At 39.8% G+C, this 21523-nt stretch overlaps 1 protein-coding gene across 4 annotated transcripts in view; it reads left to right on the forward strand.

The window, feature by feature from the left end:
• The window catches only part of LOC146331975 (ras-related protein Rap-1A-like), a 29305-nt gene that overhangs the window by 4333 nt on the left and 3449 nt on the right, over positions 1-21523 (forward strand). Inside the window, exons 1-7 of one of the 4 annotated variants that reach the window (XM_084737624.1) lie at positions 739-927; positions 5190-5283; positions 6800-6868; positions 7200-7256; positions 9214-9354; positions 15827-15970; positions 16294-16419. In XM_084737624.1, the coding sequence (XP_084593750.1) occupies positions 5227-5283; positions 6800-6868; positions 7200-7256; positions 9214-9354; positions 15827-15970; positions 16294-16383 (558 nt within the window). In that variant the 5' untranslated portion in view covers positions 739-927; positions 5190-5226 and the 3' untranslated portion in view covers positions 16384-16419. Of the gene's footprint in view, positions 1-738; positions 928-5189; positions 5284-6799; positions 6869-7199; positions 7257-9213; positions 9355-15826; positions 15971-16293; positions 16420-21523 lie in introns of those variants that run through there. The other 3 variants (XM_084737615.1, XM_084737600.1, XM_084737607.1) reach the window with 3 other exon arrangements.

Genomic DNA, 21523 nt, shown 5'->3' on the forward strand with positions numbered 1-21523 from the left:
GGGGGATGACATGCAGCAAACAGGTGTGCCCTAGAAAAAAAAAGAATAATAAAAACACATTTCAATTTGGGTTTGGCCTAAATGGAGCAATACTTTGAAGGAAATTCCTCTGGTTTTCAACAGCTGTTTTTAAACTGAATACAACTAACAGTCTCACAACTTTTTCCCTATAATTAGTACCAAATTACATGTTTTTTTTTCTGGGTGATTTTCGAGACATTATTAAGATGTTTGTAGGAAATTCATTGGCTGTAAGAAGTGTTGCCACTGAGTACTTTACTGAAGCCCTGAGCTTGACAGGTTTGCTGCTGTCAGTAGTTTCTGGGTTATTCCCCTGATGTTAGTGGGTTTCTTATGCTAATCTCTAAAGTGTGAACAAAGGATGTGAGCTGTGGTTTTGGTGAAGGTAATGAGTAACCAGGAGCTTATCAACATTAAAAAACACTCCACTAGAAGAACTATTATCTGACCCTCTTTTTTTCCTACCCCTTAACCTCAAGTGGATATTTTTTCTTATCGGTGTAGGTCCTGTAATTGTTATGTGGGTCAACAAGCAAGTAAATAAGATGGCACATGAGTCTGTATCATGCTGCTAGCTTAACCAACGGATGTGTGCATTTTTTTTTTTTTTTTTGCCATCCGCTCTGGGTGGAAGAAGATACAGAGGGCAGCTGTCAATCATATCATCCTGCTGAGTCAGGGCACTGTGACAACTTCATCATTGCTGTCGGATTAGGCTCACTACGACAGGAAACAGTGGATCCTGAATGTTGTAGTTGAGCTGTGGACCATCTTGATCGCTTGTTTCAGTTTCCTCTACTTTGGGATATAGTTTATCCAGACACACTCGCTGCATATTCTTGCTAGCAGCTTGCTTGCTCGTCCAATTTCCAGCCGTAGATGGATACATACCTTTGGCCGTAGAGGGTGAGTGATGCAGTGATGTCATGGTGGAACATGTTTTCTGTGGCATGTGGCTTTCCCTCGCTCCTTATTTGCTGGGGTTACTACGAGAGCACAGAGCAGTGTAACGGCAGCCGTGTGTTTGTTTTGTTGGGAATGACAGTGTGTAGTTGAGGGCAGTGGAAAGAGGGTTTAAAGGGAGATGTCCTTAAATGGCCTTGTGTATGTGTGTGTTTGTGTGTGTCGTGAGTGTGTAGGCAGGCAGTTGAGAGAGTGCAGCAGTGTGTGTAGTTTTCCTGGTATGAAAGTTTTGTAGATAAGATGTCAGAGCAACAGCATCCTCTTCAGTCATGTCCCACATTCTGTTGTCGCTTTTGTAGAACAGGCTGCTCTTATGAGCGGAAATCTCAATAAGAAAGTGGTTCAGAGAAGACGAGTGTTGCTCACGAATTCAATATTAAGCAGAATTTGTTTGAGCCTTTATCTGTGAGGTCATTTGAGTTGGGGAGGGTGGTATTTGTGTCTTGGCACAGTCACTCTGCCGTTCTCGAGAACATGAATTTACACACTCAAGCTGAGAAATTTTGTCCTCTCCGACTCAGACATACAGTCTTGCCTTTTTAAGTGTTTTGATGCTCAGTGATGCATTTTAACTTCAAAACCTGATTGTACTTGTATGCAAAAGTTGACCTGCATCATCTAACAGTACATAATGTATCAATCTTCATATGACCTATATTTTATGATATATAGGGATGTCAGAATTATGTAAAAGTTAAAAGGAAAATAACTACCTACTACATTTTTAAAGTAAATACACACTACCAAGTGCCAACGTTGCTAAAACATTTGCCATTTTCATGATAAGATCATATTGAACTTTATCTATCCTGTGGATGTTGAAATGTGGGCAACTGATTTGGCTGCAGCTTGTATATCACTGGAACAGGAACTGTGTAAACTTCCTCACTTAAACTCAAATTTGCAGTTTGAGTAGGCATTCATTTCCTTAAAGAGTATTGCCCTCGAATTAGTGAGAATCTGGTTAAGAGAGCCTATGTTATACATATGCAGGCTAGTTGGATGACCATATTCTTTTTCATCTTGCCATTTTTCGCTGTAGTAAGCACCCACAATTGCAGAAGTGAAAAAAATCTCAGTCGCTTCTCTTTTTACTTATGCAGTTCATGTCAAATGTGTTGAAATACCAGTAATATGAAATAAAACTCCTGGTCACAGTATCAGCATAGGCCAGTGGTTCCCAAACTTTTTCTTTCATGCCCCCCTTCAGAAGCTGCAAAAAGTTCACGCCTGGTTTTCTCCCCTGGTCATCCACTTGAATTGATTTGAAAACAAACTCTTAATGGATAGATCTGATATATACCTCAGTTTGCTCATCCTTCAAGCATTTTTTAAGAAAGGGACCAGATAGAATTTGACTGTACACTTTGTGGAGGAGCAGATGTCCTTCATAACAACCTCTGAAGCTGTCACATAGTAATTAAACTGTCACTGTCACAGAGCGGGCCGTCCTGACATCATCTGTCTTAGCAGGGGTCAGTCCGCAGTGTCCACAAGAACCATGACGTGTGTGCAGCTGACAAGTGAGGCCTAGCCTAAATCTAAGTGTGACATTGTCTGTGTGACACCGTATATGTGACACTGTGCCTGCACTTGGCTCTGTACTTGAATGTTTACATGAGAGTGCAGCAGAGACTCTTTGCATAGCACTCTGTTCTTTTTCTTTTCCTCCCAGTGGCTCCTCCCTAATCGTGCAAGGAGAACTTCTCTTTGTGTGTAGCGGATTAGTGAGTATGAATTATTCACAGTCAGGGCTTCATATCCCACATGGTCACTGCTTGTGATTGAAGTTGGAGGTCCTTAGTCCTTCGTCCACCCCACTGAGTATTTTGACAGAGTGTGCTGTAAAAAGAACAGTGTAGGAGGGGATCATCTGCTCCCCAGAATGGCCTGCAATTAGCTTTTGATGGTTTGCAAATAGGGTTGATTATCAAGTGAAGGCTATACCGTCTTCTTTGAGACCTGATTTTAACATAAGCCACTCTCTCAGCGGAGCGTTGATGTCATCAAGCTGCACTTTTCAACCCATGACCGAAATGCTGAATCCTCTGGTTTCCAGATTGTAGTGCTCTCGAAGAAACGTGATGTATTTCTCTCTTTTTTTCCCTCAGAAAGTTTGGGCACAGCTTCATCTTTTATCAGTAACTGGTACAGTGAAGCTTAAGGATAGTGATTGCCATATACTGAAGCCCCAGAAACAACGGTACCTTAGTGTACACTGTCTTTTAGTATTATTCTCTTTAATGAATTTGATGTGCTAATCTTGATTTTCAGTGCAGAAACAGCTGGAGGAAATGGTGATTAAATTAATTATAATAACAAGAGGGAAATGTTTGCAAATTTCAAATAAAATACATTTTTTGTTAGGGAAAGCCATATATTTCCAGGCTTAACCGATGATCAAAATGGTTAGTAATTTAAGTAATTTAGGAACTTTGATATTTTGTTGATTTTGGAGTCCCATTTGGACAAAAGCAGTAGTGTTTCCACTATAATAATCAAAAGTATACGTAAATGAAACGAAAAATGGAAGACTTGTCTCATCAGATTTAAAAGAGAATCCAACCTCATGGTAGGCATTAAGAACAACTTTACAGAAATGGCTAATCTTGTCGCTTATGAGCTTGTTTGTAAATGTAGTTAATATAGAAGCATCAGTAATAAGTTGACACCATTTCATATCCAATTTAAAAACTCCATGCAGTAGCTTTAATTTAATAGTTGACAACCAATCGATTAATTGTTTCTGCTCTAAAGTGATGGAGGCATGCAAGAAATTATTTCTGTTCTAGATTAAGCCAATTATTTTCTCAATGAAACCTTTGGTCTCTAAAATGTCAGAAAATTGTGAATGTCTTTCACAAATTTCAAGAAAACAATGTGATTTATTGTTTTGCCCATCCGACAGTCTGAAACCCAAAGATATTCAGTATACACTCACAGAAGACTAAAGAAACCAGATGATAATTTGAAAGCTGGAACCAGAGATTTTTGGCATTGTAATATTTAAAACTTAGTGACTCTTTTAAAGGTAGAATACGTAGGATTTGTCAGTTGATGTTTGTAAATGCACCTGATAGTTGAGTCTCATTGCCAGGACATCAAATGCCAACATTTTTGGTTCATAAAGCGTCCGGTGCATATCAAAATAATGAGCAAAAAAAGAAGGTATGGGTGGGGGATGGGGTCTGCGGATGCAGGCACTGCCACACACTTCTGGTGGGATGTGGGTGATGATTAAGAGGGATTGTTTTTATATAAGTGAGTCTATCCATTTTTTGGGAAAATCCTACATAGTTTACCTTTTAAACTAAGTAAAACCTCAAAATGTGTTTTCATTGCAGGGCTGTTTTTCTTCGCTCTTTAAAAGTTAATGTTTGGACATGCACAATTTCCACAATACTGTATTGTTCTGTAGTTAAAATCAATCTCTTGCCGACTGTTGGACGTCAACTTTTCCAAAAATATAATTCGATATGAAGCCAGAAAGTAAGTAGACAAGGAATCAGAAATCCCCGACATCACCCAGCCACAACTAAACCTCAGTGTAGCAGCCTCTCCGTCTCTGTAGCCCAACTTGTAGTGACCCAGTTGGCTAACCCAACCAACTTTACGCCACAGCGTGTGCCAATGATTCGTAGCCTCTGCCTCCCTTAAAGGGATATTCCAGTGATTTCACAATTTCCTGCCCATCGCAGTTTCCACTTCCCTCAGCTGTTTTCTGTCAGTAGTCGAGAAAGACTGACACCATATTGCTGTTTTACAGTAACAAAGAATGAGTGAGTGACTAAAGAATCTGACAGCAGGGTGTGTTTTGGTGTGTGAAGGCCAGATGATTGTGTCATTAGGAGGAATATCTGCCAGATCCATGTATCATCTCCCCTTCAGTTCCCCCTACACTCATACACACCACAGCTGGTTTGTGTTAGAGAGGGGTCACATACTCTTCACCTCCTCCACCCTGAAGCAGCTCCACTTATGGGTGTTCCCTCCATTGTTGTGCTGCTTCTTGTCCATAACCTCCAGGAATGACTAGAATCTTAGCTTTCTGGAGTGGAAAAACTCAGAGACCAGACTGGGAAAAGTCTTTTGTTTTACTTGAAAAGAAAGTTAGATCTTGTTTTGTTTTTCTGTGTTTCTTTTTCTTGATTTTTGCATTTTTCTTATTTTGCGTGTCCCATTTTGCTTTTTCCCCATTTGTGCAGTGCAGATTGTTGGGCTGTCCGGTGAAGCAAACCCGCCATGCGTGAATACAAGCTAGTGGTGTTAGGCTCTGGAGGTGTGGGCAAGTCCGCTCTGGTGAGTATTCTCTCCTGAACCCCTTCTTGCCCCCAGCTGCCTCTGCCATGTGTTTCCTTAAGACTTTGTAGGACTGCCATTCAAACAGCAAAAAACACATTTTGCTTCAGAGATTTTTGGTGAAAAAAAACTTTTTCATTATTATTTTAGGGAGCCACAAGAGCACATATAGAACTGTCCTCATTTTTTAAATTTTTTATTACCAAAACCATTTTTGCTTTTGCTTTAACTATTTATAGACAACAACTTGCTTGTATTTCTTGGCAAGTGTCCTGTGTGTTAGTGCAGTCTTGGTGTATACTTCTTTAAAAAAAATAGCTGTATGTGCTGCAGGTTTGCTAGGCTGTGTCTGCAGATCCCATTCATTTTTAGGCAGGGCTGCTACTGAAGATGATTTTTATTATGGATTAATTTGCAGAATATTTTAACGATTAATCTTTTTGATTATAAAAAGTCCAAAAACTGTGAGCCAAGGGCCAAATTGTTATGAGCATTTTTCAGAGTGATGTCTTCAGATTGCTTCTTTTGATCAACCAACAGTCCAAAACCCAAAGACTCTTCATTTAGTATCACAAATAACAAAGAAAAACAGCAAATCCTTACATTTAAGAAGCCAGAACCAGGAAACGTTTGACATTTTGCTTGAAAAATTACTGAAACAACCAATTGAGTGTCAAATTAGGTGGCACCTAATTTTCTTTAAATCAATTGATCGTCTAATCATTGCAGTTCTATCTGTAGGTATGTTTTTGTCAAGGGTTGACACATACACCAATTCTATGCTTGTTATCAGTTCTGTATTCAGAAATCACCAGTTTACAGCAAAGTAATTGATAACCAAATCCCACTGGTCAGATTAAATACATTTTTTTTCATTGTTTGATGAAGAACAGACAAATTCTGTACTTTCATGTATTGCCTTGTCATTACAAGGCTGTCTGGAGGCCATGACTGTCTGTGAAATGTTGCATGCTCACCTTAACTAACTTCGACCAGGTGTCGAAGTTGGGTTAATCCCTCAAACTGGCAGGCTGACTTGCTTAGACCTTAAGATGTTATCAGGTGAACTCGGTCTGCCTCTAATGTAAACCTACCACAGTCAGGGCACAAGTGGCCAGGTCATGTGCTTCATTCCCCAACCAAAAAACAATGGTGATCTATTGAGTGGCTAGTAAAAAACTGTACATTTGTTAGCCCTTTGGCTGGTGGACAAAACATTTTGCACTCTGAGCACAGTGCTCAATGTTGCACAGTTTGAACTTAGACTCTTTAATTTGCATAAGTCTTTCATGTGTGTCTATAAACTTCATCAAAGGATGAACTTTTGTATCCTAGGCTGGTCTGACTGGCAAAATCATGAACATCCTCTTCGTCAATGTCCTAAAGAGCTGTTATAATGACACGTCAAGGAGACATGGCACTTTGTCCCAATTTGCCACTCTGGATGTTTTTGTTCTTATACCCAGTAGGTCACATTGATCACTGACGCTGGCTTGCTCTGTGTTTTCTCTTGCAGACAGTTCAGTTTGTACAGGGAATCTTTGTGGAAAAATATGACCCTACAATAGAAGACTCGTACAGAAAGGTGAGTGTCCCTTGAGGGGGGAAGGAGAGGGAGAGGCAGAGAATCGGACTGGAATGAGCTGATTGTTAGCAGCTGCTCTGCAGGTTCACGTCATGATATTCTGCTCTTGTTTTTTTCTCATCTAACTCTATTTCTGTCTCTCTCCTGGATATATTTCTTTTTCTTTCCCTCCCATTGTTTACATGTATTATTGTCTCTCACTTCTATCTCATCTCCACCTCTTGTTTTCTTATTGTTTGGAGTATTTTAGATGTGGATCATAATGCGCCTGTGGACCTGAAATTGAGCTTGACATTATCTGAGTCTGTGTCTATTTTTCTTTCTCTTGCAGCAAGTGGAGGTAGACGGGCAGCAATGTATGCTTGAAATTCTCGACACAGCAGGCACAGTAAGTGAACTCCATACCCCTGAAATCTTTGTTGATGCCTGTATTGCTGTGTGTAAGGTCACTGTATTCAACACTAACATTTGTATGGCCGGGTGGTTGGTCCAGCACTTGAGTCCAGAGTAAAATATCTCAACAGCTATTGGATGGAGTTAGATGTGGATGTTTGTTAAAGGGACAGCTCACCTCAAAATCAAAAATAAATGTTTTTCCTCTGGCCTGCAGTGCCATTTATCCATCTAGATAGTTTCGAAGTGATTTGTTGAGTTTTGGAGACATCAGCATAGAGATGTCTGGCTTGTTTTTAATATAATGGAACTAAAGGCACTTGGCTTGTGGTGCTAAAAGAACTAAAAAATACATTCAGAAAACTAAAAGGCAATATATCTGTCAGTAGAAAGAAAATACTTCCCACAGGAAACTGCTCACAATAAGGTCTTTGGATTACCTTTAGTAACTAGGTCATGATTTCTGGAAAGAGACATTGCTGTTGAGTTTTTCAAATGTTTTTTTGTGCTTTGAGCACCACGAGCCGAGCACCATTTAGTTCTGTTATCTCGGAGAGAAGGCAAACATCTCTACGGGCAGTATTTTCAAAGCTCGGCAACTCCCACCAAAACAATGTAGATGGTTCAATGGCACTACATGTAAGAGGAAAAATATCTTTTTCTTTCAATTGTGGGGTGAACTGCCCCTTTATGCCTGGAAACATACTTCCTTTTAACTACATGTTTGCATATGCATCATGGCTATCTGACATATCTTGTGTATGTTTAAAGCAATGATTATGTACAAGGGCTGGGTATCATTTAAAAAATTACAATACCAGCACCCTTAAAGTGATACAGATACCAATGGAGTACTTCATTCAATACCTTTTGTTGGAGGTTCTGCTTTACTCTTCTTTAAGGTTGTTGGTGGTTGCAGTGATTGACTATGAGCCAAATGATACAAATATAATTTTTTTTATGATTTGAGCACCAAAATGATTCAATGCAGGTATCGTTTGACTGGAAAAGTTACTGAATTATTTCAATTGATACCTTAAAGGTATTGAATGCCGATACCCAGCCCTGTTGTGTTCATTCTTAGAAAATAACACTAAGCAAACACATGGTTAAAAAGCAAGCTTATCTCCAGCCTGTGGCATTCATGTTCCTCAGAAACTAAAGCCTACTGACTTTGTTGATCCCCTGACTTTTTCTCTAGCGCCACCATGAGGTTGACATTTGTGGTTTTGAGTGAAACGTCTCGACTTCTATTGGATGGATTGCTATGATATTTGGTGCCAACATTCATGTTCCTGTTAGGGGATCAGTTAAATTATTAATCGATCCCTTAACAGTTCATCTAGCATCATCATAAGAAAATAAAAAAAAAAAAATTAGTCCAAAACATTGTGACCAAATAACAGCAAAACTACTGACATTCATACCAGCCTCAGCTGTACTTTGTGTTTAGTCCTTATTAGTAAATGTTAGCATGCTAACACACAATGTGGTAAATATTAAACATAAGCATGTTAGCATTGTCATTATGAGCATGTTAGCATGCTGACACTAGCATTCAGCTCAAAGCTAAGCACTGCCTCACAGAGCTGCTGGCATGGCTGTAGACTGGTAGCCTTGTTCATGTAGGAGTCAACTCTTGTCTTTTTGTCCATCACAAGTATGCTAGAAGAGTGTGGGTACGGTAATTGTATGTATGTTGGTGGTGCACAAGCAACATACATGTTCATGTAAGGGTGCTGATGGTCTGCCCACACTGCACAGTGGTGTGAGTGTGCTGTGGAAAAACGTAACTGAGATCCTGTAGTTCCACTGCACAGGTCACACCAGTGTGTTTAAACCTGTTCTATGCAGCTGACTTTTGATTTTAAGTGTTTAACAGAATTTAAGATATCAGAGAACATATGACAGAGCTCATTGCCTTTCCTCTCTTGTATTTTCCTGCTGTGTAGGAGCAGTTCACAGCAATGAGGGACTTGTACATGAAGAACGGCCAAGGCTTCGCCCTGGTATACTCCATCACAGCACAGTCCACCTTCAACGACCTCCAGGACCTGAGAGAACAGATTCTACGAGTAAAGGACACAGAGGATGTGAGTATACAGTATGCACACTTGGGCTTCACTGACCTTTTTCTTATTTTATTACATTATTTTATTTCATATTTTCATTCCATATCATGTTCGAATGGGCTGTAAAAACTCAGATAGTAGAAAATAGTGCAGATAAGTTAAAAGCGCCCTACTTCCGTGTTCTCAGCCGCCTACATTGTTCAGAACCAGATTGCACTGTTGCTATGGATACCATTCAACACAGTAATCCCTGCATCTTATGCCAGTAATTACACATTTGTATTACCTCGACATAATGCAGGTTGTGTCTCTGTTATTTCTATGTTGTCAGTAGACTGAAAACAATGAGACACCACTAAGTGAAACTGTACCTAGCATGATGCAGGTCCCTGTGGTTAGATTGCTACATCTGTGTTTAACATGGACACACAGCCCCCACTTCGCTAAGAGTCCAATACAAAGTTGTCTCACTAGGGGATGTCCAGCTCCGAGTTTTGCTTTTTCTACTCACAATGTGGTTTTCCCCTCCTAGTCTGGATCCGTAACAGTACAAATAAAAAGAGGATGTGTCATCTTATTATTTTCCTGATGTTTGCGAGGAACACATTTCCATTTTTCTGTATCTCTGGTAAATTGTGAGGCTGTGGAGTGAGTAAGCCCTCTATCCCCTCTCTGGTGGGGCAGATAGTGCGTCAGCAGGATCTAAGATGCCCTTTTTTGGTGATCTCTGGAGGGAATGAATGTTACCATAACCCTCTCTCTGTTCTTCCCTCTCTCTCTATGTTCCTTGTCAACCATGTGTAAAGCCCCTCTGCAGCAGCCTGTTGCAGAAGTTTTATTCATGTTCTGTAACATGTTCTATTAGTCCTCCTCCTTTCTGTATCTGTGCCAGTTGTACCCCTCTCTGTTTTGACTGGCCTTTTCAGCGCCTGTTGCTCTGTGCCCCCCCTCTTCTTTCTCTATGGCCTGCCCTGTGGTCTGACTGTGGTCTGGCACTCTGTGTGGGTGATTGGACTGTCAGGGATGATGTGCAAGGAAAGCCTCAGCTCATCAAAAACACACTGGATCGTGGGGCTGTGGTGCTTCATTAGAGCCGCCGTGGTTTGGGAGCTGAGGTTAGCCTCAGGCTAACAGATGGATTGCAGGATCAGTGGCTCCTCAACGTGCAAGAAAACAGTCGAGGTCCCTTTTCTTCTCTTAAAAACTGTGCTCCCTCTGAATATATCCCTGGTCTTAAAGGGATACAGGGTTCTATGTTAATGTTTTGTTTCACTTGCCTCATCAAGCAGAAATCTCCTTGCCCAGAGTCAGTTTTTACTTGCCCCTGTACAAATTGTTTTATGTATTAGCGATTATCAAATACCAACAAAGGTTGAAATCAATTGGCATGTTTAGTTTAGAGCTGCAGTGTTTATAAAATGTCAGGGTTCATCGCAGTTTCCCATAGTCCAGTGTCCACTGTCTTGTTTCATATTCAGCTTAATAGGATAATAAATTGAGAAAAGCAGGAAATCTCTGTTTTAGAGGCTTTTTTCCATGAAAAATTATTTGAACCATTAATCAATTATTCAAATAGTTTTATTCTTTTTTTTTTTAGCTTAGTTTCCTATGGAAAAGCTGTTTGATGTCAAGGAAAAGTGGTGAAAATATTCTATATTCTATTCATAATATTCTTTTTTTTGTCTTTTTTTTTTTTAAATATTCTTTTTTAAGTGGCTAAAATACATTTTGTTGCTGGTACTGTGCTGGCACTCCTCTCTGCTTTTCCAAACTGGGGGGTGTTGCCAACTGCCATCTACTGTGGGCAATACACTGACAATGGATAAGTACCTCACACAACCCCACTTCAAATAGCCCAAACTATCCCTTTAACGTTTGTGCTTATCTGGCTATTATGGCCACTCTGTCAGCTATCAGTCCACCGGTGATTTAAGCCTTTACCTCTGATGACCATGACATCTGTTTATCTTTCTTTGCCCCATGCAGGAATGCACGACCAAAGGAAATGCTTAACATGTTTTCTTTTTATTCATCCATGAGGACAGATTTGTTATTTGGAGAAAGCTTTAGAGCTAAAGCAGAGATTCTAGTTGCTGCTACAGCTGTTCTCATTCTCAGCTCTTCCGCGCACCATTTACTGCAAAACTGGCAAAATGCACAGACGTGCTTTAATATCGCCAAGCTCAATTAAAAATCCCTTTAATGACTGTGCATTGAACACAGCAGGACCAAAAATTCCATCTCCTTAAAAAAAAAGTCGTTAAGAGTGAAGAATAAAGTAAGTAAGCAGTCACCACCAGTGTATTAAAAGCTCACTTCCCTTACTTCCTTCCACACTTCTTATGTAAGAGAGGTCTTATGACTTTTCCGGGCCATCTCCGTCTCTTGCTTGTGTGACTCGGATGGTACTAATGCCTGACTCCATGCTTGTGACTCACCTCTCAGTTTGGAACGACTGGGTCCATTCATTTAAGCTACTCTATACTGTTCTGTGTTACCCACAATACAATCTCTTGCATGCCTTGTGGGCGGGACAGGACCTGTCTGTAGCATGTTAACAACGTCTGAACAGATTCTCTGTGGCCTGCGTGGATTCTTCCAGGAGGCTAATGCTGACACTGAACATTTTTTTTCTTCCCTGCATACCTCCATCCCTCCTACCATCCCACTCTTTCTCTCCATCCTTTTCATCCCAGCTCAGCTCAGTTAGTTTTTGTTAGGAGGGCATACCGCTGGTTCTCCCAGGACCCCTTGGGAGAAATGTCGTTCAGCAGGCCAGTGCGAGGGGGCTTGTTTGGATATCAAACATCAAGCAGCAACCTCCATGGGGTTAATCTAAACATCACAGTTTCCTGTCGTCTGCCTCACAGCCCAGAGAGAGAAAAGAAGAAAAAAGGGCCTGGAATAATCATCCTATGCCTTCAAAAGTATTACATTTTCTGCAGGAACGTGGCCATACCGCTGTCAAAAACGACCTCTGAAAATTAGTCTTCTGGGTGGGGGATAAAGGAAGTTTTGAGCAAGTTAGTGCATGTCAGGGTATGACCATATTGCTTACAAATATCCAGTTTTTCCAGATCCTAAAGACACGTCTGGGGGCCATTTCTGAGACCAGGAGAAGGGAGCGACTGCAGGATTTCCCATGCATGGATTTATTTGTTGCAGGCCCACCACAAATAGATTTCCCCAGCTGATTTATTATTGGCGCCTGTTGTGCTACATGCAAAATTTTCCACTAGTTGATTATGTATCTTGTTCACTAAGCTGCACAACAAACACACATATCCTGTGAAGCTAAAACAAAATGCTGAGCACTTCCTCAAACTTGACAGGGTTGACTAAAGGACCTTTTAAAAAAAAAAAAAGTCTTAAAGTGTCTATTTATGAAAGAAAAACTTTATTGATCACTGTGAAGAAATATATATCTAAGTATACTAAGTACATATAAGCATATAGAAATGTTAACAAAATAGAAATGATAAGTATATAAAAAATGTGTATTATACAAGTATATACAACAGTATTTAAAAAATGTGTGTAAAAAATGTAAAAAAATATATATACAACAATATATACAGCAGTGGTACACAAACAGTGCAAACAAATAATGCTGAAGATGACTGATATAATAAGATGCAAGAGTATTATTAATAAGAGTATAGGTTGGCTGAAATGCACAGTATAAATAAATGTAGTAATTTTGTCAGTGTATTGTACTATTAAATTATTAGTGCACAATTCACATTTACTATTAAAAGGCCTTCAAAGGTATTGAATAGTCACAAATTCTCTCTTGGAAGATCTTAGACATTTAGATAAAATGCTGCCAGCGTGGACTCAAATTGTCTAAAATTCACTCCCAACTGCCAGAGTTGCCTCTCTAATGCCTCTCTTATCCTGTTAGTCTTTTAGGTTTTTGCTAAAAAATATTCTTGTATTTTCATGTTTGATGCTTAGTTTTATTGTAAAATCTGGCTTAAAAGAGAAATCTGCAGTCTTTAATAAATCATAAAATGACCATATGTCATCAGAGATTAAGGAAATGGGTTAAGTTTAAATTTTCACTTCTCTGACAACACAAATTTCTCGTAACTCTTGTCATTGATTGCCAGTTTCCTCTTAATTGAAGTTCAAATTCATGATGAATTTTCACTGAATGCGTCAGTGTCTGTTTGAGTTATAAGAAGTCATATCCGGGATATTTGGCTTTAACCATAGATCATATGTTAAATAGGATTTCAACCTATTTAATATAGCATCTATAGCTCCAGCTCACTACTTCACTACAATTGTTACAGATTTCTCCTTTAAATTTAATTAAACAGTGGCATTAAAAAGTCTTATATTTAACTTGCAAGTACATAAACACCCTGCTTGAATCTTGAACCTTTTCCTGTTGTCATACAGTTTTTACACTTGGCGGTCCATTAAAGAGAAGTTTATGTAAGTTTATGTGAAATTACACTGCATACCAAATGAACTCAAGCACACACACTTGCACACACAAACAAACAGCCGCGCACTATCATGTAATTCCAGAAAGCAGACGGAGCATGGAATCCAGCTGAAATGTTTCGAAAACATTCAGGAAGGAAAGCGATGTTATCACGGCTGGGCGGGGCTGCCATGACTTCCTCCGGGCCAGCGTGCTCCCTAGATAGCCGGTCAGGAAACAGCAGGCAGGATGAGACGCATCCCGACACCCTGGCTGCTCCGGCTCTGCCCACTGTGACAGTTGGAGGCTGAAGTTTTTGCCCAGAATATTCTCTCTTCTTCCTCAGAGAGTTTTTGTTTTTTTGACCTTGGCTGTTAAAACATCTGACTCGTGGGCACAAAAGAAGAAGTGTTGGCTATTTTGGAGGTTCTAAAACCAGCTGCACTTTGTATTAGGTTCTGTTCTCTATAGTTGCGTTCTTAGTCTCAGGAAAATAAATACAACCAAAAGAAGCTGCATGCATGGCTAGTTCATATTGATTTTTTTTTAATCGCTCTGTTGTGTAACCTTAATGACTTTTTTTTGCCTTCCCACAGGAATTAATTGATTTTCTTGATCCTCTTTGTGTCCTTCCAGTCCAGGCGTCAAACTGAAATGAATAGACTTCTCAGCTGTTAATAATCATGTATCAACTCTTGTACTTTGAGGATGCACATTAGCAAAGGATTTATTGTTAAATGTTGTCCAGCTGTTGCTCTCACTACCTCTCAGTCCCGATATCCACCCTTGAACCCTCACAGACTTTAATGTTACCAGTGCGCTGAGTAGTGCTGGGTCTGCAGGGTAAAGTTTGTTGTTGTACTTTTAAAAGGGTAGGCTGCAACCTATAGGAACATTTTTTATATTGCATATGTAGAGGCAAGTGGAGATGAATAGCAGCAAGATGGCATTCAATGCTTATAAGTATATCGTAAGTACAGTAGTCAGTTTATTCAAATCTGATCTCCTCTTTGATATACAACCTTTTCCATCCCACCCAAGCATTGCAAGCATTGCTTCATTTGGCATTTGGCATTTCCACTGTATTTTCTGCATAAATTCAAAATACACATTTAAAACAAATGCAAACATGCACTCATGTATTTGGGTTTTCATGTGTTCAAAGTTATATCTAAAATGTACGATTTTGGAATTTGTCCTGAAACTTTGGTATCGTGTTGGTGCTAGTAACAAATACATTTCAAATGATATCTTCTCATAACTTACACAGTCACACCAGCATTGTTCTGATCTCTTCAGTTCCATCTCCAGTTTCACTTTCCTCTCTAAACCCCCCACATTTTAAAAATATTTTTCTTTTACCAAATTTTCCTCTTTACTTACCCCCTCTTCTCTGTTTATTTTAATGGGCTTCCTGAATGTCAGACACATCTGTGCTTGATTATTTCGATATTTCATTGCGTCAAATCTTTTGTTTCTCTTTTAGGTGTTGACAATTGTGCATTTGATGTATTCATTTTGCCGCAGTGTTATAAACAGCCCAGATTCCAAAAAAGTTGGGACAATGTGTAAAACCTAAATAATAAATATGAAGTTGCAAATTCTTTTTGACAAATACTTTATGAAAAAACTGTACAGAGACCATATGTTTTACCTCATTAATCTAATTGAACTGCTTATTCTGAATTTGATACAACATGATTCAAACAAAAGAGGGAAATTTTCAAAAAAAAAAAAAAAAAAAAAAAAACACCTGTTATGAACATTTCACAGGTAAACAAATGATTTATTAACAGGCAATAGTATCATGATTGGGTTTGAGAGGAACATCCTTGTAAAGCTTGATTGTTCACAAGCGAGAGTCATTACTCTGTTTATGAATTTTTCTTGACCCCATGCAGTAATAGCCTTTGAGTTTCACACAGTTCATATGGAAATGATTTTATTCTGTTTTTATTTACATTTTACACAGCAGCAACAGGGTTGCCTAACACCAAATTACAAATCATGAACTTGCCTCAAAGGCATTCATACTTATTTTCTTTTGCTTTTCCACAGGTGCCGATGATCCTGGTGGGGAACAAGTGTGACTTGGAGGATGAGCGTGTGGTGGGGAAGGAACAGGGCCAGAACCTGGCCAGACAGTGGAACCACTGTGCCTTTTTAGAGTCCTCTGCTAAGTCAAAGATCAACGTCCTCGATGTGAGTACACACATTACGTTTGTCCACCAAATCAGTTTTGGTTCTTGAACCAGTTCTGTTCAAGATTCTTGGAATATTGGTCCTATCCAGCGAACCGACCTTTGTCCACCATTTTTTCTTCGTGGAACATGCAGGTAGTAATGAGCTCAACTGGATTAAACCTGCTATACCCTTGTTAAACCTGCTGTGTGTTAACGGTGACATCAATCCATTTAGTGATGTGACTTCCAGTGATTGCCACAGTGTGTTTGAGGTTAGATGGTTTTACTGCGGTTGAATCACTGACCACGGTTTTTGTTTTCTCTTTGTTGTGTGTCTCTTAGATCTTCTATGACCTGGTCAGACAGATAAATAGGAAAACGCCAGTGGAAAAGAAGAAGGCGAAAAAGAAATCCAACTGTGTCCTGCTTTAAAGACCCCCTCCAGCCCCTGCAGCAGCTCTGAGCCAGGTGTGTCTGTCTATAATTTCATAACACGTGTGAGTCATAAAGGCCCAGTAGCTGACATGTTCATGAGGTCATGATGCATAGGCCAGCTGTAAGGTTAATTAGTGTTACATAATATGGCTCTATGTCATCTTAGATGATGCTGCTTACATCAGGTGCAGTTTATCATTCGTCACAGTATGTTATGAGTTTGTTTGCCTGCAGCGAAGTCAAGTCAGATTTATCTGAATAGCCTGATATTACATCACATGAACAGTGGTTATTCTCCTTTTTTGCACTCTGCTCAAGGTGGGAATGTTGCTCTGTTATTCCGCCTCCCTGTTATGTATAAAAGTTACAAACACGCTTTGGGGGGGCATTGTTGTTCTGCCTCTGATCCGCCAACGGAGTAGTAGCAGAGCCGAATCGAAGTGTAAAAGGGAGCGCTGGCAGAACAAGAATGGCGCTGTTGTGTTACACATTTGCTGCTGTTTGGATTGTGTTATATTCTCTTATTCCGCATAGTTGTGTCTCTAAACAGAGAGCAAGAGAGACGAGCACACACTTTGTCCAGCGCTGACACAGCACCATGCAGATAGAGTCCAAACAGACACACACAGGAGTGAAATCCCTCCCTACAGATCATCACTAGGCATGGGTATCAAGGGCTGCTACTAAATTGGTACCAGTCCCTGTTTGTCAGTACTGCAGTATCGATAAGCTCCTATATAAACTGTGCTGCTATCTGTGTTTATGTAATGTTAACTCGTTAGAAAGGCAAAATTCAAACAGAATCAGATGTTGCTGATTTTAGTGAGAAGCTGCTGTCCCTTTGCCCAGGAAACGACCACAACCCGTAACCCCAGTTACCCTACTGAAAAGATTGTTGAAACTCTTGACATCTTTGCATGTCATGTCTTTGATGTTTGAAATTATGGACAGTAGTATCAGTAACTATCAGTATCAATAAAATCCTCATGATACCCATCCCTGATCATCACACAAGGTGATGGTCCTGTTGAACTTCATTGTTGCAGATTCTCTGTTTGTTTATTTGTCGGTTTAGGCGTCACATTAGACGCCAACTGTGTCGTCTTATGTCATGCCTGTTTTGTTTCCACAACACCGGCATGATGTCTCAAATCACATACTGGAGTGTCATTACAGTGGGGTTGTTTGGTTCCTTGTGAAAAAAAACAACAAAGTTAGCATACAGATGAGCCTTCGTTGTAGCAGTATTGCATGATCTTAGTGCAAAAAGGATTTAAGAAGAACCTGAGCACACAAAGAAGGTTGTGTCAAGTGCAATTCAGATAGAGAGCCCCCTCTCCAGGCAGATGGGTGTGCAACAGATACTAAAAGTGGGAAAATATTGCAAAATTTACAAAAAATAAAGTTTCTGTTGAAACTTAAAGGCAAACTGAGAGGGATTGTTTTTGTGTTAGTCTATGCATTGTTTTTTGGGGGGGGAGTGGGGGGGGGATCTTAATGGTCACCACCCACAACCCACCAGAATTGTGTCCACAGAGACCCCGCCCTCAGCAGGGTTAGTTAATTCCAAATGAACAGACCTCATTAACATTTGACATCCCACTTGTTCATCTAACTGGAACCAGTAGGGGTTTTTTGTCCATACTTATTTCAGAAGTGATAGCAGTCTAATTCCTCTGTATTAAAAATATAGTTGTTAGTCGAAAGAGGAACTTGTTTGCGTGGGAAATGTCTCTTCACTTTCTGCAAGTTGACTGCAGTTATCGTCCTGTGACAATAAAAACTTTTTTTAATGCTGATTAGTCACAGATCCAGTAAATGTTTCTGGACTGGCCAACATCCCCCGGGTCAGCCTTCACAAGTGTGAAGTGCTTTCATTAGCATTTTCATTTTTCATCCTCATTGCCGTTGAATGAATGAATGAGTCACAGTGTGATGGCTGGATTTAAAAATGGACCTCAGCAGACTGCAGCAGCTGGTTAAGTCTGAGGAAATCCTGATCTGTCATCACACTGTTTCCCAGGAAAATCAGAATCGCTTCTTCTTTTTTCATTTTTTAAAACTGCATTTTTTTTTTACGGTTTGGCCGGATACTGGTAATGAGGAAGTCTGAAAACAGGCACGCACAACAAACCAGACTGCTTATTACTGTCAGTCCTTCAAACTAGTCTATTAATTTTAGATTGGCCTTTACTGACATTTACTGTGTGTGATGCAATAATTAATCTTCATCCATACTCGGTTTTGGATTGAAGCCTGACAGAAGATTGGAGCTAATGATCCTTCAGCCCTTTTTGGAAACACTGGTTTCCTTCTGCTCCAATTATAAGGACATTTTCTACAACTGCCATAAAGATTTTGTTTGTTATTTTAGTTAGAGGTTGTTAGAATGAACAAGATTTTCTGTCACGCATCATCTATTTTCATATTGGAATCTCATTGTGTATTGTCATATAGTAAATCTTCTGTAGACTTCAGCTGAGACACCATTAAAAATGTATGTTTTACCAGCGTTTATTAGCACTGGCCCCTGAAAGTGGAAGATTCAAATCATCAAACCTGTCAGGCGACTGAGATTCTTCCAGTCTAGCAGTTGTTTTCTTGTTTTGTTTTAGTCAGTGTGCACTCCAGTAACAGGATAAAACCGATAAATGACAACCTTTCAATTAAGAATTATGAATACTGGGAGTCATAAATATATTTTCATATTAGCTGTCACAATTGCACAGTGTATACAGAGCAGTGCAACAGCATGGCAGGCTGTACTGTGATGGAAGAGGAGAGGAATGATAGAAATGGAGCACCACAGTGCACCATGGAGTGTGCGACGTACATGACACTTATTAACCAGACTCTTTGCAAAGAGTGAAGCTGCTGACAATGTCAAAATTTCAGAGAAGAAATAAAACCCACCTCTCATGCACTGGGAGTTTATATCTGAACTGCAGAAGAACTCACACTTTGACTTTTGCTGAAAATCTGATGTTTCATATCACAGATGAACAAGAAAGGTGTGAGTCTTACTAGTACAGCCTACTCATGTAGGTTGTTGAAGGAATTTAGTGTGGCACACTGAACTGAAAAAAAGACAAAATTGTTGAATATTCATATGTCATGGCCAAATCTGATTCAGCTGAAAAAAAGTAAATCAGGAAAAGCCAAAGTATCTGTGTCTATTTTTTGTTAATCTAGTAACTTTGATACTTGCAAGATTCCTGTAATGCCAAAATTACCATAAAGCGGTCATGCTTATTGATTTGCAGCTGTGTTCCTAACGACAGAAATAGTCAAGACATAGCTTCCTTGGTACAAGCACGCAAATTTTATCATCTCGCAGTATAAATCAGCATGTGGCCCACGTCTAATTTTAGCTGCTGGTCACATTTTACCAAAATCCCACCATAAGTCAGAGGTCATAATGAGCTTCAGCTAACATTTAACCCCAGTTAACCCTTCCCTTGCCAACTTACGTTTGTTTATGCTCACAGTAAGAATGTTTCCACCCTGAAGTGGAAAGTTTCTTTTGATAGATGAGTGTAGGTTCAGTCAGTTGAGCAAATCTTGTGAGATCTCATGATGTGCATCCAGCCTCACATGGAGATTACTAAGTAAGGCGTCAGTGTTTCCAAACATTGATGGTGTAAGCCTAAGGAGTTCACTGTGCTTGTAGATGTAGGATGTGTTTGTCTGACAACATCTGAAGGCAGAGGTGTTTATAGCTGTTACCTATGGTTACTGTCAAAGGCAGCAACAGAGGGCGGATAGATCCTCCTCAAAGGCATTCATGGTGTTCAGTCAGATGTACACTCTACTCCACTTTGTTTGAAGAATTTAAAGAGAAGAGCTCAACAGTGAAGTTCAAGCCCTGCCTGCCAGCATTATTGATGGATTGGTTTTTGAAAAGTTACAAATATTAATACCTCAATACTCTGTATATGTTTGGTCTGTTGATGAAATTGGAGCCTCTGCCTGAATTTTTAGAAGCTCTCAGTTTGACCTCCACTGCGTTTAGTCAGTGAGAATAATGGGCAGCAGCAGGATGGCAAAAATGAGTAGAGACACATTGTCCTTAAATTGGAGGACTTCCGTATAAGCTGTCATTTCTGTAGGTGTCAACTGTGCTGAAACATCCTGGAGCAAGACACAGATGACTTTCAACCATGTTTAGGGGCTATTTCCTGTAGCTGACCCTTTAATCTGGGTGGGCAAATCATTTTATTTGCAAAAATCAATCCAGTTTCTTCTCAGTACCACTTTGGTATCACATTGTCATAATCATAATAATTATGTTCTCGACATTTAACATTTCCATATAGCAAGCTTACAGCTTCCAAACTGCTTCTGCTGAATCTCCTGTATCATTTCTGGTATGTATGTATTAGTACTTAGTCACTGCTGCAGGAGAGAAACTATTACTTCTGCCTTTTACCTGTAGTCTGCTAGCATTGAGGAATTAGTGCAATAGAAAACTGCAAAATTGCATCTTATGAAAGAATACAGCAGCGTAGTAGAACTGAGATGGAGCCCTGCGCAGGCCAGAAGCTCCCGCCCAAGCCAAAGACAAAGTCTTTTGCCCAAGCCCGGCACCAATATCACTCTCAGATGCGCACAAAAACCTTCACACACACCTACAGTAGAGGTAAATTTACCCACCAGTTCCACTGAAGTTTATGCTCACAAATAATAATACCAGCTGTCCTTTGCAAAGAACCATAACCATGCAGTAAAGAATATAGCCAAGCTACATGATCCTGCAGCAATAAGTAAACAAAGATTCACACCTATCTTTCTTTGCACTGCACCTCATCCGTGTTCTTTAAAGTTTAATCCAATCTCCTCCAAGATGCAGCTTTTCTGTAAGCATCAGAAACTTATAGGAACTCCAGACGCTCCAACCTCTCCCTGATGCTCTGCATGGTCAATGTGTATTACCTCTGACAGTAACTGTCACATCTGATGATGATCTGGTGCCTGTAATGTACATGAATAAAATGTGTATGGATAATATTTAGAATATAATCAATAGAACAATATTTCATACAGTGTGCTCTGTGTATAGCCTATATGGACACAATAAAAGGAGAGAAATGAGCCGAGTCTGACCCCAGCCTGGTCAAAAAATAAAAAAGGCCCAAAT

Source organism: Lutjanus erythropterus, chromosome 2 (genome assembly GCF_056507025.1).
Source record: "Lutjanus erythropterus isolate fLutEry1 chromosome 2, fLutEry1.hap2, whole genome shotgun sequence".
Lineage (NCBI taxonomy): Eukaryota > Metazoa > Chordata > Actinopteri > Lutjaniformes > Lutjanidae > Lutjanus > Lutjanus erythropterus.